General features: G+C 31.6%; 2 protein-coding genes across 2 annotated transcripts in view; both read right to left on the reverse strand.

The window, feature by feature from the left end:
• Positions 1-18,598, reverse strand: part of LOC139483508 (uncharacterized) — a 124,498-nt gene that overhangs the window by 8,751 nt on the left and 97,149 nt on the right. The window lies entirely within an intron of this gene.
• The window catches only part of LOC139483504 (uncharacterized), a 34,962-nt gene that overhangs the window by 8,575 nt on the left and 7,789 nt on the right, over positions 1-18,598 (reverse strand). The window contains exons 5-6 of the mRNA XM_071267526.1: positions 17,272-17,468; positions 13,329-13,356 (exon numbers count right to left, since the gene is read on the reverse strand). Of these exons, the coding sequence (XP_071123627.1) occupies positions 13,329-13,356; positions 17,272-17,468 (225 nt within the window). The remainder of the gene's footprint in view (positions 1-13,328; positions 13,357-17,271; positions 17,469-18,598) is intronic.

Here is an 18,598-nt window from a genome sequence, read left to right on the forward strand (position 1 = left end):
GGTTGAATGGTTCATGAGAAAATGCACGGACACGACTGGAAACACCATTTTTCAATCTTTCAAGAACCATAACTCCTGAACGGTAAAGGTCAAAATCGTCAATATTGAACTTGACCTCCATTTTGTCATCAGTAACAACATATTAAAATTTGGGAAGCTTTGGTAGAACAGTTCATGCGTAAATGCACGGACACGACTGAAAACTCCATTTTTCAATCTTTCAAGAACCATAACTCCTGAACGGTAAAAGTCAAAATCGCCATTATTAAACTTGACCTTCATGTAGTTGTCAGTAACAACATATTAAAATTTTAAAAGCTTTGGCTGAACAGTTCATGAGTTAATGCACGGACAACATTTGATTGCCGCCCGCCCGACCGCCCGACTGCCCGACTGCCCGGCCGCCCGACTGCGCGGCCGCCCGACCGCCCGGCCGCCCGCCGTACATCCCCAAATCAATAACCGACATTTTTGTCACAAAAATCCGGTTAAAAATTATTAACACTTTTTACACCACTGGGTCGATGCCACTGCTGGTGGAGGTTTCACCAGTCTAGTAGTCAACACTACGGTGTTGACATGAATATCAATTATTTGGTAATTTTAATAGATTTACAAAACTTTGAATTTTTCGACAAAATGAGGATTTTCTTATTCCAAGGATGGATTACCTTAGCTGTTTTTGGTCCTCACTACTTTTCAACTATGTACTTGTTTGGCTTTATAACTATTTTAATCTGAGCGTCACTGATGAGTGTTATTTAGACGAAACGCGTGTCTGGCGTATTAGATTATAATCCTGGTACCTTTGAAGTCTATTTACACCACTAGGTCGATGCCACTGCTGGTTGACGTTTCGCCCCCGTGGGTATCACCAACACAGTAGTCATCACTTCGGTGTTTACATGAATATCAATTATATGGTCATTTTAATTTTCCTGTTACACAACTTTGAAGTTTTGGAAAAACTAAGGATTTTCTTATCCCAGGAATAGATTACCTTAGCAGTATTTGGCACAACTATTTGGAGTTTTTGGTCCTCACTGCTCTTCATTTTGTATTTGTTTGGCTTTATAAGTATTTTTATCTGAACGTCACTGATAAGTCTTATGTAGACGAAACGCGCGTTTGACGTATTAAATTATAATCCTGGTACCTTTGATAACTAATTAGATATTTGGATTATAAATTTGTTCTAAATAATAACGACTTCAGCATACATTTCACTTATAGTTAACAATAATAAGTAAAATATCACATTCTTCGCAGGAAAATATAAAATCGAATTTGTTTTCTTCACTCATTGAATTAAAACTGGGGACAATACTAGCAATTTCATTAAACATTTTGATCCTAGTTTTATTAATTTCTGAACATGTTATGATAATTTTTTGTAACTTTTTTATCTAAATTAAATAAAAGGTACTTTTCTAGTTCATACTTTAATTTAAATTTTCTGTAGGTTCTTAGTTTATTTCCATTTATTGAATTATCATCATCAGAGAGACAAGTTTTCAAAACATAATGCAGTTTTCATTGAGCTTTTTTCGACGGCTAAAAGTAATCATTTTTTTTAGAAAAGGTACATTGATTTTCCCAAACATGAGTGAAATTCAATTTTGAAATTTTAAAGTAGCATTTTAACTTTTGAAGCAAATCCATAATTTAACTGCTTGTTAGCTTTATAAACATTATAATAAGAATCATTTTCATTTGACTTTATAATATGTAACCAAAATCCTACAGAAGACTTAAGGGCTTGTATACCAATAGGGTACATTCCCAATTCAGCTAATACAGATGTATTTTCTGCCTTTGAATTAACATTTAGAAGACCTTTCGAAAATTTGATCTGGAGTTTTACTGATTCCATAAAAGTATTGAGATTCAAGAGTTTTGTTTTTCTTCACAATATTTTGCGACCGTATCTCACTACAATACAGTAATATTGGGCTAACACAGGAATTAAGCAGTGTCATATGGGAAAAAAACATCCATCTTATCTGAGAAGAGTATTTTATTTATACAAAACAATGCCTTAGAAGCTTTTTTACAGAGGAGATTTACAGCATTTAAATTTAGTGAAAATTCCTGATGGCTTGAATAGTATACCTAAATATTTATATTCTGTGCAACATTCAATTACTTTATTATTCAATACAAACTTGTCTTTAGTAAGTTTTTTTACCACTTTTATTTAATATCATTGTTTTGTCTTGTCAAGATTGACAGTCAAGTTCTATTTTTCACAATAAGTATTTAACTTGTTTAGACAATTTTGAAAACCTTCTGAAGATTCTGATATTAATACTTAGTCATCAGCATATAAAAGACTAGACAATTTTATGTCATGTAATGTTACAGGATCACATGTGTTATCAAACATTGTATTGAGGTCAAATCATTTATATATAAAAAAAATAAGGTAGGGCTTAGAATGCAACCTTGTTTTACTCAAACTGTGGGAGGGAACATATAAGTAATGCCTTCAATGACTTTAACTGCAAATAAAACTTCTTTGTACATATCTTTTAGAATATTAAAGAATGGTCCATTTATGTTATATTCAGCAAGTTTGTGCAAAAGCTTTTTTTTTAAATCAATAAAACATGCATTTATTCTTTTGTTTGATTTAAAAGCTTTATCAATAATAGTTTTTAAAGTAAGAATGTGATCACTAGTTCTGCATCCTTTTTTTGAATCCAATCTGTTCACGACAAATAATATTATTAGTTTCTGAATACTTTTCTCAACGGTTATATAAAACTCTTGAGAAAAATTTTCCTAAGCAGCTAGAAAGTGCTATGCCTCTGTAGATTGAGGGGTGACTAAAACACCCTCCTTTGAATACTGGTTTAATGTAATTTTCTCTCCATTTAGAAGGATATATACCAGTAAAAAGAATTAATTTGAATAATTTAACATACATGTTGACGTTCATAGTACAAGATATTTTCAACACATAATTTCTTATTTTTCAAGGCTTTCATAGCAAGAAGCACGTCCTCTGCAGTTATCCTAACATTTAAATTTTGGTTACAATTATTCAACAAATTATCATCAGTACATGATTTGAAATCAGAACTTTTGTCATGGGTAGTATTCATTAGATTTTTGAAACCATACTTTAGCTTGAATGTTTGAACTAGGATCATTCAATTTTTTTTCCTTTAAAGTTGAACTGTTTCCCAACACTCATCTGAAGAATTATTTGATTCCAAAATTTGTGTCTGCATTTTATTTCTAACTTGTCTATAGTTTTTCCGTATCAATTTATTATTACCTTTTTTTTGGACATAACTTCTAATCTTAGTTGCTTGTTGCATGGTTTTTTACACAATTTCCTAGTATGGTGTTTTAAAGCTCTAAATTGTGCTTCACATTCATTATTATAGTAGAATTTTTTTTAACTTTTCGGAATTTACTTTCGTTAATAAACTAGACCAACCTAAACATCTTGTAAACATTTTTAAAAGATTTGAACCATAGGTTTAGAAGATTTGGTAAGTCAAATATGGCATCTTTTACATGATAGTACCAGCCAAATTTGGAAGTTTCAGAAATATGGGTATAGGGTTTAACATGTTAACATTTTAAAAATTTAATCCTAAGTTGACAAAAGCATAGTTAATAATGATAACTAAGGCGAATATTAGTTCACTGATTCCCTTTTCTTGTAAGTTTTTTTTTAAATTTAATTTGTTGCCCGAACTTTAAAAGGGCTGTGCTTCTAATATTTGATGAAGAATTTTCTTTTTTTTTTAAAACATGTGTCGTTTAAAAAAACTAAGCATTTGGAGTGCTATACTAGTCGGGTGTTCTTGCAAAAGTTTTTATAAATTTAACCGTTTGATTTTTTGGTATTAAAGTTTAAAATATGCCCCGCCCTCAATTTTGGTTCATTAAAAGAGAGCACAATCTATTAAAAAAATACATAATGGCCATAATTTTTTTCGCCTTTTAAACTAGGCCTTTGATATTTTGCATGTGGATGTTATACATGCTCAAAATAACTCACAGTAAAACAATTGTGATGATTTTTTTATCTGTTCCAGAACGGTCTAGTTAAAATATAAATCTATGATTTTTCTATATTCATACTTTCGACGAAGCAAAGCAAGTTCAATCTAGATCTGGACATATACATGTATGCATTAAACAATATTCAATCGGCGTACAAATTTATTGTAGAACATGTAGAAAAATCCGTCCGTTCCGATCAAATCTAAACTTAAGTACCATTGTGCATTTACGGACCCTGGATTTAAATCAGATCTGTTCTGGCGGTTTTTGTCTTTTATTCAAAATATATTTTTAAATGTGACTATCTTTAGTTCCGAATCTTTCTATCTTTCTAAACCAACGATCGACAAGTGCGTTCATTTTTGTGAATCAATATTTAAATGTTTTGAAATATTCATTAATATTAGCAGTACACACTTTCACTTTTCAAATTTTACCGATGGAAAGTATCTCAATAAATTGTTCATTCCTCAAATCTTTTGTTGGAATTAAATATCATTCTGCATTGCACGAGAAATGTATTTCATACACAACTTGTTGTATATAAAATTGACTACACGATATATAGTATATCAACGTACACATGATGTATATTATAAAAGATAATTTTTAAAATAAAGTTCCAAATTACCGCCCGCGCGTACACTGCCCAGCAGGCGGTGCGGTGCGTAAACCTGCACTACGTGTAATAAAAGTGTGTAAGCCCGACAGGAAATCGCTCGAATACCTGGAAGTGTCACCTCACAGTGCCTCTGGCAAGAATATCTTTAACCATGCGGATGGTCAAGTTAAGGAATTGAAAAAAAGGTATTATATAAATACTCGGACATAAAAAAAATTATAAATGTATATTAGTCCAAGATAGAAAAAAAAATGTGAACAAATTAGAATATTGGAAACAATTTTACACGGAACACACCGCTAGTTAATTAAGATTTCTTTCTTACTATATATGAGAGAATCCATAAAAGAAATTGCTCTCAATTAATTCGCCAATATTTACTTGAAAACTTGAAATATACAGTAACATAATAAAGAAATTATACTAATTATGGAATATACATACATATGTCAGTCGTTAAGCTACATTTTTCGAAATAAGCCGGAAATTGCTAGTATACAGAAGAAAGTCAAGAAATTTCATTGTGTTATATTCTTTACATAAAGAGACTGCCCTTGATTATCTCTGCGATTTAATGCTTCCAATTATTGGTCAAATTAAATTATGGTTTACGAATTAGTAACAACTATGTAATACCCCGCGTCATAGACTAGATATAGCCAAAACATCTTATTCCCCAATCTATTTTTATTGAGTGGAATTTTAAACTCCGACATATGGACTTCCTGAAATATAAAAACAGCCATCCTTCTTCTTTAGTTGTAGTGTTTGAAAACTTAATATCATTCATGGTTCAGAAGTATGCAGATCTGTGTTAATATTAATCTAAATCCCGTATGCAGCTGTAGCCATGCTGTTGAGGATTGTATTTACAATTTCTTCGAGTGCCCTTTTCACAATGTAGCAAGATAAATATTGCTTTTTTTTTTAAATAGATATGTTATACCAGAGACATATATACATATGTGTATATATGTCTCTGGTTATACCAATTGAGCTTGTATTGGCTGTTCACGGTGACCTTATACATTTCAGCAAAGTTAAGCAATTTTTAAATCTGTGCAATCTTATATCAGAATTACACAAAGATTCAGAACTTCACATACAATTAAAATTCTGAATGCCTGCTTTTCACGCAAATTCATATTACAAAAATATTATATTACATTTTCGTTTTTGTTTATTGTTTGTATTACATGTATTTCTATTTTGTACGTTTAATACTTGTTCATGCATAATCACAGAAATCACTAATCCATGTCAATGTTAATTTTTTTATTAAAACAATAAAACGGAGACTAATAGTCTGACTTCAATTTACTTTTTTCTGTTCTTGTTATTCATCTACATAAACTGTCTATACACAATATAATACGAAAGGAATATTGAAATAAAGACGTCCGTAGAAATACCACCAAGGACAACCTCGATAAAACGCACTATGAACATGATGTGATGATACAGGTGTCACAAAGGACATGGAATATAAAAGCTGGCTATGTTATTTTAAATTAAAAAAATAGTTCCAAATTATATAATCACATCTTTAGTAATTACCATGTAGATGTTTTAACGACACGTACCACACTCTATTGATCGTCAGCTGTGTGTTATCGATCGAAATTCATGTTCATTTAACCAGAACCCGTTAATCAGACACGTGTATACAGATTGTAGATGAATATTATCTCAGCATGTTATCATGGTATAGTGTTTTGTTTTATGGGTCTTGTATTTTGTAAAAAAAAAAATGAAAAAAAAAATTGTGGTATTTCTAAGCACCGGAAAAAAGTTGTCAAACATTTATTATCTATTTTCCAATAAGTTTAATAATAGAAAAAAAGAATATTTTGTATTCACAACACACTCGCACAACTTATTATTGTCATGGCTTCATATTTAACTGGATAATCAGGGTTTTTGTGGAAGTTGTATGTTGAGATCAACTTTAGATACGAAACCTTCTTGAAATTTTGTAGAAAACCTGCATACTGCAATAAATTACTATTAATCCTGTATTTTCAACAAATTTTTATTTTTCTAGGAGAAAAACAATCAAACGGAAAACATGTTCCATACATAAAATATTTGTTTCATTGAGAAGAAAAATTGTTCCCATGGGAAGATAAACTGTTCCCATCGGAAAAGTTAAATTCCCATAGGAACTCTCTGTATTCTTCTTTTCCCATGGGAACTGTAAAGTTCCGATGGGAATTTTTAAAATTCCCACGGGAAGAGTACTTTTTCCGATGGGAACTTTAACTTATCCCATGGGACCATCGAATATTCCCATGGGAATTTTTAAATTTCCCATGGGAAATGTACTTTTAAGCAGCTGTGGTGACAACAATGACAACGGTGACATATTGGGACATATGGGGAAATTTAATTTTTTTGATTATCTATCACTTTGTCAAAAAATATTTTTGATATCTTGTAAACCGACAAAGACAGATTTGCCAATTCTGGAATTGCAAATTAGTCCCGCACAGTGTTGTATCATCATGGGGTTAATTGTTTTGCATCATGATGATCTTTGTGTGATCTTCAAATGTGTCCTCAAGTTCAACTTAATGTTGTTGTTTTTTCGTGAAAAACACGACCATATAGGTCATAACTTATTCGCCTTTTGACGTAGGCCTTTGGCATGTGGATGTATCATCATGAGGCGTTCATTTAAAAAGTTCAGATAATACAAGTCTTAATCGACCATACAACTATAAACCTATAATGGGACGGACAGAAGGACAGACGGACAGGGGTAAAACAATACCTTCCATTCTTACAGATTAAAAAATATACATTTCAAAACTTAACGACAAAACCATTGTTGCAAAGAACCACACGGCTCATGAGAGATGAATTAGAGCTGACTGTGCAAAATCCTTATACTATGAAATCAAGTTCGTTTAACATAGAACTTTTTTTCTTATTTCTGCAGAGGTTGTGAAAATTAAATACAACTGGTTTTTAAATAAAAGCACTGCAGTTACAAGTTTTACATTATTTTTTGGGCTCCTTATTATTATAGTAAATGATTTCTCTATTCAGAAATAATCTTGAATTGAGACTTGAGAAAAAAAAAAATCACTTTCACTTGCAATAACACCACACTTTCTTTTTTATATTTATTTCAAAATTGCATTAAAAAAAAATCGGAAAGATACACAAAAATGACAAAAGCACAAGTAAAGAAATTATAACAACATTTGCTATCCCTTCGAAATTTAAATTTGATGAAGCAAAAATAACATGTTATATTTATATCATACATGTGTAATTTCAGTTTCAACCATGATTCTATATATAGACTTTACTTTCCCTAAAATTGCGGACGGAATAGAAGACACCCGTTTATTTTCTACACCTGTCAGGATAAAGGTTGAAAAAAGCTACTAGAAAGATGTAGTATTTATTTTTATTCAGATGAATGTAAGAATGCATAAATATGCGTAGTGTTTTGTGGAAAGAATCGGATGTTTTTTTCTTCTTTTTGTCTTTGTTCCGTGACATGTAAATGATGCACTGGTGGTTGAATACCCCCTCGGTATCTTCTAACTTTTTACATGACTATAAATTGTGTAATAAAATATTCAATTGCACTTTAAAAAAAATTATGCCAGCAATTTTAAAATTATAAATTGTTTGTCCCACATTTTACATTACTCTATGTTTAACATGTATAACTAAGCCCATCATAGTGTATTTCATTAAAAACTACAATGTACATGTATGGTTTTGAAAAAAAGTATTGTGGAGTCACTCAGTTTTGATTTTAATTAATTTGGTAAAAGATCTAGGAACAGATTGATTATATAATTGTCCATGATTTATTCATTTATTTGGTTAAAGTTATATTGATGAAGGAAGCTTAAATGAAATTTAAACAAAGGCAAGACAGGCTTTTGAGAAAACAAAGGTAGGATCAGTAATTTGACATAACAAGCAGGATGACAATTTATGTAAACAATTTCAGGATAAATTAATGAAAATTGCAGGTCCGTAAAGAATGAAAAATAAAAATGTAGGACAATGATGATCAATAATAACAACTAAAAACAATTCCAGGACAAAAGTTTTAATCCTAGCCCTCCCCCAATAAAATAAAATGGTAGCATCCTTAGACTTTTGATACCTAGGCATTGCCAAGTAAAAAACGAAAACAGTTATGGTTCTTTCTGTTTCCCTCCTTTTCTAACGTCCTGGTCCCCTTTTGGTAAATTTATTTCACTTTGAAATTTCCCTATTATGTCTCTGTTGTTAGCAATAATGTTAACATTCTGATTATGGTTTTTTTAAAGCTTGCATATTACATCAGACTATGAGTAAGAGTTATCTTTTCTTAGGTGTTCTGTACCCCCTTAATACCACAATAAATGATAAAAGAGATGATTTTCAATTTCCTATTGTTAATAATCCGTTGTTTGATGGTGACATTCTTTTATCATAATGTCAGTGTGTTTATATATCTCAACTTGTTTAATTCGCTCGTGTATGTATCAACGTATTTGATTTTAACGAATTAATCTCTGTATAACTGACGAATAATATACTAAATTCTATCGACACAATCTATTTTTTTGTACAAGAACGCCATTCGTAAATATAAATAAACATGCAGATATCTTATACGTTCAGTTATTTCACATCAGTCTTTTACAGTAATATCCTACACAAAGCACTAAAATGCGGCTTTAACCTAAAAAACTACACAAAACTTTACACAGACCTATTCCATGTATTCAGAAGGGATATTTTGGTAATTATTATGGAATACCAAAACTGTGTTGTAATGAACATTTTCATTATATGATATGCATTTAGCTTTATATGATGTGCACTTGTCATTATATGATGTGCAATAATATCCTTATATGATGTGCAAATATACGTTTATGATCGCATATATACTTATATGATGTGTAAATATACTTATATTGTCACGTACTCGGTGAAGTGACTTATTGGTATCGTACCAGAGTTTACCCTTGGATATTTGAAGATGCAACGTCCCTCAGATATCTATCTTTAAACTGTTAATTTGGCCTGTCACCAACAAGCAATGTGTTAAACAGGCCTTATGTGTCCAGCAGCAATCAGTGTTAACCTATGCACTATCCAAAATCTTTGCAATATTATACCTATGCACTACTATCCTGTGCACCGCTATCATGTGTACTATCTGGCCTGCTCCGCCTGTGTATTGTAGAATACCTAACCCTTATTGCGAAAACGTTTGAATGACGGCCCTTATTAATATAACTACTTAACAGAATATTTCCTGGTTTGCTTACCACATGCTGTCCGTTCCTGATTCTAAATGTTATAAATTCCAATAGCAATTTAAACAAACACAACCGCAACCAGACAACTGTTCAATTTTCAAATTAAACGAGTTCGCACGCCAGTGTTTTAATATGATAAAGGTTATGATAAGTTGTACCATAGTTAAATAAAACAGGTGAACTAATTTCATCACATTATGATGTGAAAATGTACTTATATGATTTGCAAACATTCTTATATAATGTTCAAACATTCTTAGATGATGTGCAAATGTACTTATATTATGTGCAAAGATCCTGATATGATGTGCAAATATACTTTTAGAAGATGCAAATATAATTATATGATGTGCACATATCATTATATGATGTGCAGTATCCCTTATACTATGCGCTAACATCTTTATATGATGTGGTTGTGTCATTATATTATGTGCTTGTTATCTCATATATTTGGTTTACTTCATTATATGATGTCGAAGATGTGTTTAAATCGTTGTTATGATCAATTGATACCGATCTGCTTCTGCGTAACGAATAATCCAGCTCAAATATGTAGCTATCGTTTGATAAATGGTTGGGATTTAAAAGAGATAAAGTTTACCTTTGCAGGTTTGTACCTCGTTTGTTAGATGGTAAAAATTACATCTGATATTGTCACAAAACTAGTTTTGCCATCAATTAAACAATCGACAAATTCACTATATATTTGAATGTATGTGTACTATTTTCGACCAAAAATGTAAAAGAGTATTTATCTTCCTATTTTATGGTATAGCTAAATTTTCTGACCTGATGTCGATTTCTCGAAATCCAGTTCTGAAGAAGCTTTGTTCACTTATTAAAAAAATATAAACATGTGGATGTGTCCTCCTGGCTAGGGACGTTTAAAACTTTTCGCTCTTGATTTGTATATATTGAAAATAGTTATCATTGTTATCTTTGTACTGATGTCTTACTTTCACTTTCTGAGAATGAATATATATATATATTTAGAGGTCATAATTCTACCGGTATGGAAGATTGATTGATTTATTTGTTGATTGATGTTATTTGACGCCTCTTTCAACACTATCATGATAATTCATGGCGGTGAGTTAATGTTAGTGGAGGAAGCGGAAGTGTTCGGAGAGACCCCACTGTCCTTCAGTAGGGAAACTGACAATTCTGGTCAATTAAGATTGGAGTCGAACTTACCTGCCACAAGTGGGTTCGAAACTCACAACCTAAGTGTTGACAGGGTAGTGATACAGTGGTTCGACTACTTACACTGAGCACCCTTCCCTTGCATCCGAAATGGATTAAAGGAAATATGGAATGTGCAGCTTTTATCATATTTGCGTGCATATATTTCACAGCTTCGACTATAGATGATCATGGATGGATGATTTACGCCCAGGGGTACATCAATATGCATATTCGTTCGATAACATGTTCATGTGATATTAATATGAACACTACTTTTTACTAAAACGACACCCTGAGCTAGATTTTTATCATGCTAGTTCACAAGGTAACAGTCCAAAAGAAGACATGTCATCTTACCCGAAAACATTTTTCTGATCCCGATCCGACAAACTTTGCTCTTTTTTCTAAAATTTGAGTGCTTAGCAGAAAGGCAGAAAATATCAATTTTATAGTCTTTGGTTTTGATCCGGCTGCTGTTGGAACCCACGACCTCCCGCACACGATACGAACATACTACCGCGAAATCACTAGACAGAAACCCGCAAAATAAAAGGTTTCGTGGGAAGCCGGTCATATATACACCTCTCGACTCAAGTAAACAGGGCTGACTTGTTTTGGGGTGAGAGGGGGGAGGGCATTTCTTTTTGTAAATGTTTTATTTCAAATTCATTGAAAAATATTTTATCTAGTTATGAAGAGATACGAAAGAGTTTGTTCCATTTAAAATGAAGGGTAAAACAATAATAAAATTAAAAAAAAAAAACATGCTAATTTTTATTTTAATCAAAGTCGAACAAGGAAATACATGTGTTCCTGTCCACACTAGAGTTGGTGTCACACAAATGTGATAAATATATGATGTACAGATCATCTGTCTAAGCTTTGGTTACACTGTTCTGTCAATACTTCAGTTTACGTTATGTCCTAATAAATATTACTTCAGACAATGCAATTTTAGCCTTCATATTTTAATAAAATTGTTGTCTACATGAACATAAAACCATGCATGTATTTATTGTGTACTGAGACCTGTTTTTCTCTTACAGATAGAGAGTTCTATTTTGAATTTTTCTAAGTGAAGATTTACAGCAGCGGCTTTTAATATGTTGCGTTCATCCTGAAAACTTAAATAGATTCAAGAAAAACAAATAGTGGAATGTGTCTGAATATACTTTATAGTTAATGTCCGTTACTGGGAAATTTAAGCTCTTCAGCGTTTTGTTGTTTAATTGGCTATTATCTTGATAACTCATCTATATTGAAACCCTTTCTTGAGAAATGGTATAGACCAGATCAGATATAAAAATTAATAAATAGTTAATTGTGGTAATTTTCTTTCATTAGGGGTGGGGATGTGTAAGGAAACATTTTTTTTTCTTTTTTTTTTTTAGTCTACACCTTAAAGAATGACAAACAATCAGTTCCCCTCCCCCACCTCCCCCCCCCAAAAAAAAAGAAAAAAAAAACCACCACGAACAAATACACACAAACAACAAATACTCATACGAACATTTTCAATACTCGTTTTCGACGGAAAAACAGCAAAACATTCGTGCATTATCTTCATATAGATAATGAATGTTTAATGAACTAATTGATGTCAAACAAATGTAAGCTGAGACTGTATGTTTATGTTAAAAAAACCCAGAAAAACAGAGTCCACTTATCAGTAAAATAGTGATTAATGAAAAAAGTACATTGCAAAATTTTGATTCGAACATTATCTTTAAATCATAAAAAGACCCCTGTCAAAGTTTTGTTACATCTATATTTGTACTTGTTTGGCTTTATAAATATTTTGATATGAGCGTCACTGATGAGTCTTATGTAGACGAAACGCGCGTCTGGCGTACAAAATTATAATCCTTGTACCTTTGATAACTATGAAATATAGCCCGTGACTGTATCTCAATGTAAACGAAGAACATTAGTCCGTTTATAAAACAATGCAGAATAATCTGACAAAAACAATATTTTAAAAATTAGATTCTGGATACTGTCGTTTGATCTTAAAAAAGCTTCTGACTATTTTTTTAACATTTCAATGAAGGTTTGACAAATTTAATTATGGATGTCTCTAAAAACCCAAACCATAGATTAAACTTAAATATTGACGACGTCCCGCCACCTCGACAAAATTCGAAAGCCCTACAAAAATGCCTTTAATACTATATGAAAATGTAAATGCTATTTAAAACTGCGATACTCACTCAATTTCACCTCATGATCCCTAGTTCTCTAAAACAAAAGATTTGAACATTTATCAAATGTTTCATACAATACAAATGTAGGCTTAATATCAGCAGTAAGAACTGAACTTACAAAGCTAATTCACAAAATGTATATGACTTGAGGAAGTCATTTTAGCTGTTGAGTTAAGTATGTATTTGGAGGTGTTTCAGTAGAGGTCTTTTTGAAAACGGTAAACATATGTCACGGGCCAATCAAACTAAATCTGTTTCTCTATTTATGTTTCGTTAGTGGACTGATAGAAATTGAAACGGGAGCAGTGTTGATATTAAAAAAATGGAAAACAACACGTTTAATAAGTTATTGCGTCCGAAGCGCTAATGAGCTAGCTCAGCACAAACATATATTAAGGAACATTTAGGATGTCAAGGACCTCAGCAGTTTTTGTTTCGTGATATTATTAAGTTAATGGTTTGTTGACATTTTAATGGTAGATCTTCATGTGTGATCTGTTAAATTTATTCACGACTTATATGCATTCAACATGATTTCAAAATTGATAAAACATCGATACTGGTTCATTGTTGCTCCCCTAGAAGTCATGTGGTTCCTTTTAATGTGAGGGGCTGTCTCATTGATGCTGTTGTGACTGTAAACTGGTGGTTTCAAAGTAATGTTTTCGTGTCAATTTTGTATTTTAATAGTTTTAGATATGATCTTATGTATTTATTGATAATTTCTTTTACTTTCAAATGTGCTAAAAGCGTACGTTTCGCATTTTAGTTATCATGTGATTAAAAAAGTCAAAATTAGCACAATTACGTCATGTACGTGCTTTTCAAAACGAAGCCGTTTGGTTAATATTCTTAATATGGATAAAAAAAAAACTACCGAGGAAGCATTAGCTAAAATGAAATTTACTTTATACTTATACATGTATCACCGGACCTAATTAGCCTTACGAATGAGTTGAGGACGCGTTTGTTGTTTCATTTTTATTTCTCCTTGGAATATTTACTACTGGTATAGGTGTAGTGCAGTAGTCTTTACTGTTTTACACGGTAAAGCTCCACGGTGGTTTCCTTCTTAGCGATCAGAAGCAGCGAATAGAGCTGTATGCCTAGCATGGTCTATACAATTAACCATACATTATATTTATATTAGCTCCGTCTATTAATGCAAATTTAAACGGCAACTTAAAATAGAGGCATATCTTTTGAATACCTTTTAATTACTTGTAACAATTATTCCGATAGTTTATTCTGTACATTGTATCATTGTGCCGTAATTAATATATATATTGTACAACGGAGTATTCATTTTCGCTACTAGCATTTACTATTAACCACATACAACACTTTAGATATAATACTTTTTTTGAAAGTATCCGTCGTATATATTTGAAAACTTAGCAAAAAGCGGAAATTGCGACAATGGTTGCAGCAGTTAAGTACTCACGTTTCAAGTGGCAAATATCAGTTTTTAAAATATGTGTCATTTTCCCATGTAGAAAATTATTATTAAAAGACTTTGATTATTTTGTCACGTCACTAGGAAGTAACAATCAAAATGATTTAACATATTAAGCTTGCATTACACAATTATACTTTCATTGTCTACATTGATATGTAACAATCAATGTTTTCCTTTGTTTGACATGAAAAACCTAGGGTTGACGGCTATGCTATACATTTTCATTTCGTTTTCCAATGTTAAAACAGGTGGTTTTTTAAGGACACTGCAAAGTGTCAAAATTTTGATAATAAGGATAGGTTCTGTTGTTGTTTATTCAAGGTGCAAGGGATTTAAGTAGATGATTTTGAAAGATTTCCTTGTCAGTTATTAACCAAGTTTGATGCAATAAGTCTGTAATAGGGTGCAAAATTTACCTGTCCATCCGAAAAAAGTAGATAATGTGGGATAAGAAACAATATTAAAGAACATTGTTCAGAATTTAGTCTAACAGGTCTTTTTGAAAAATTTGTATGCACTTGCACGTTATTAAGTAAGAAAAATGTGTTTCTGTCACCTCAAGAATTTCGGCAGGTCTACTTATAGAAATATTAATATGTATGGAACACACTAGGAAACTTATTTTGTAAATGGAGTGCCGTTAGGTTTCTACAATATACTGTTATAAACTGCACGCAGCACAATACAGAAGTGCAGTAAGCTCATAAAAACATTTAAATAATGATATTGGCGGTGCAAAAAATAAAAATGATATCTATATATATGGAGAAGGTGCATTCAGCTTCCTACCAATAATTTAAAAAAAACCTTTATTTTAAACCTATGTTATATTTGTAGCCAACTTGTTTGGTGATTGGCGTCATTGGAAACATTTTAAAACTTATTACCCTAATGGTGATTGTGGCCAATTTTGGTTCAGTTAGGACCTGTAGTTTCAGGAAAGAAGATTTTTGTCAAAGGTTACGACGACGACGGAATACAATTATTTCACAGTTATATCATAGAAGCATATAAATTCGTGGATTTATAAACAGAACACAATGGAACAGTTAATGTAATATTATAGCAGGTTCAGTTGGTCCAACGACAGACAAGTAAATTGTCTAAGAGATGAAGCCCTGGTAAACGTTAGCTAGTTAGTGACTGCGTTCATACTCAGCAATAAAAACATATACATGTCTTAGAGATTGGAGGATCACAATTCACCAGAGACATATAGGACCAATTTGGAGTTTATTAAACAGGGCCACAAAGAAAACATCTAATAGTATGCATCTCGTGTGTAGACACTAGCATACTCTAGAGTCAAAATATCAAAGTTGCTGGACTGTTTCAATATGGTACACTATATCAAATGGATGGTATACCAATCAGTAGTGTATGAGGTTCACATTCAGGAATTAGCTTAGTCAAATTTCAAAATGCAGGCAAAGACAGAACAGATGAGGAAACTACTGAAACCTTGTAATCATACAGGAAATCAGATCAGTACGTGACTCATTTTGAGCTGACATCTGGATTAGAAGAGTTGTGAAAAGAACATCCGCTTGCAATTGAAGAATTAAAACAAGGATACGATCTTAAAAAAGGGAAATGGTAATTTTAGACGATCCTAGGAGACACCAAATAAAAAGATTTGGCAACAAATCAGCAAATAATAGCCTAGTTTCTTGTATTACCTGTAATTAAATGGGTCAAATGAGCAGAAACTGTCCTTTCAAAAGATATAGGGATAGAAAATGGGAAAATAGAGATAAGCCACAATTGGCTTTTCAAGATCAGACGAATTTGTTCAACAACAATGACAATTAAGACTCTTGTATCAATATCAATATGTCACTTTGAAACTTATAAATGATCCAAAATTCTTTTAGCACAGCTAGTCCATCGACACTAACATTTTCAGCGAGATCATTGCAAAGGAAAATGTATTGATATTTTTTCGTATCATTCTACTGTGCTGAGAAAGGAAATTATTAGTCAGTAAGATCATAGGAAAATTTTATAAAATAGCATAAACGTCATTATCAATATTTGTTTAAATCATAGCAAAAAATATTTTTTTAAGTTAATTTTTTTTATCGATAAGTATCTTTTTTTACAACATTTTGAAGACTCACTTATATCTACATATCTTTATTAATTTCTTTGACACTCTACTCTAAAAATGTTCTTAATATTTGCGATTTTTTTTAACAAAGTATCACAAGAATACGTTTATTGTCTTGGGTGGAAAATAATAGCATGTTACAATTTTTTTTAAAAGTTTGCTGACATTTATAATAAAAAAAACATGTTTCTGAAAATTAAGAATTTTTTAAGGTAGCACAGTATAAAGATTTGTTCACCCCCAATCAGAAAACTTTAAACTGATGTAATTCCTCTCATCCTTCTTTAAATTTTTTATAAATGAGGTACCAAAAGAAAAAAAAAGAAAAGAAAAGAAAGAGTGAGGCTATATAGTTGCATATTTTTTCAAATGTTACTCACACTTTCTAAATTTTCAATCCTTTCAGTCATTTCCTGTAAGCCACTTTCCAATCCTGTTAGCTCTGTTTTAACTATGGTAAATTGACTATCTGCCTCTGTACACAATGTATGCACATATTTACTCAGAATGATTGTCTGTTGACGTATTTCACCTACTATTTCTAATCCAAGTTTTGTTAAACTCAAAAAATTCTGACCTGTAAATATAAGATTGGCTTTTATATTCCTTAAAGTTTGCATTTTCGGTATATAAAAGAATGCTAACAGTTAGTTTTCCCGTTTGCATTGTTATATTTTAGGGACTTCGGGGACTTTTCTGGTGACTGTCTGGTATGGGCTTCGCTCATTTTAAAAACCGTACGGTCACCTATAGCTGTCAATGTTTGTGTCATTTTCTCTTTTGTGGACAGTTGTTTCCTTTTTTTTACCAGTATATATTACGTTCTATGATTATCTGAGATTCTGTTGTTGCATATCGTTCTGTGTTTAGCAAGTCATGTACCAGCAATTACTTTAGTGTTTATTGTGATTTGGGCACAACAATATTGATTTCATGGATTTCTTATTCTGTGATTCGTGTCAGTAGATATAAGAAGATGTGATATGAGTGCAAATGAAACAACTCTTTATCCAAGTCACAAGTTTTAAAAGTAAATCATTTTGAGTCGCGATAAACCGTTTAAACGAGAAAACTAACGTTCTTAAGTAAATGAAACACGAGAAACCAGAAACACTTATGAACCACATCAAAAAACGAAAACAATTGAACATCAAATTTTTGGCTTGGATAGGTGCAAACAAATGCAGCGTGTTTAAACGTTTTAATATATATCAACCTTCACCCTTATCTGAAAAAAATAGTGTAAATACACTCTATAAAAGAGAACAGTTTATTTTGTGCTTTATATATTTGTCATGTCATAATGTGATTTCACTAACAAAACTACACAAGTGTCCTTACACATAACGATACATTGATGAGTCTGTATGTACTCCACGAGACCTGTTTCTAAATTATTAATATCAATTATATCAGCAGTTTAAGCCTAAAATCAATGTTATAGTGACGCGACATCATTTTCTACACAAGTATTTCCTATTACAAACTTTGAAAGATTTGGTCTTGCTTTGTTTCAAGTATCCTGTCTTAGGGAGTGATAAATCATATTTTGAAGAAAATTAATCTGATTCAGAACAAAACATATTCTCTGAAACTGACGTTATCAAGATGATTAATTTCTTGACAGCAAACTTGTTACGTTTAAAGGACGTGTTTTTAACAAACAATCGACATTCCAATAAAAACCAAACGTACTTTCTTTATATT

The sequence above is a fragment of the Mytilus edulis genome, chromosome 7 (genome assembly GCF_963676685.1).
Source record: "Mytilus edulis chromosome 7, xbMytEdul2.2, whole genome shotgun sequence".
NCBI classification, from domain to species: Eukaryota; Metazoa; Mollusca; class Bivalvia; order Mytilida; family Mytilidae; genus Mytilus; species Mytilus edulis.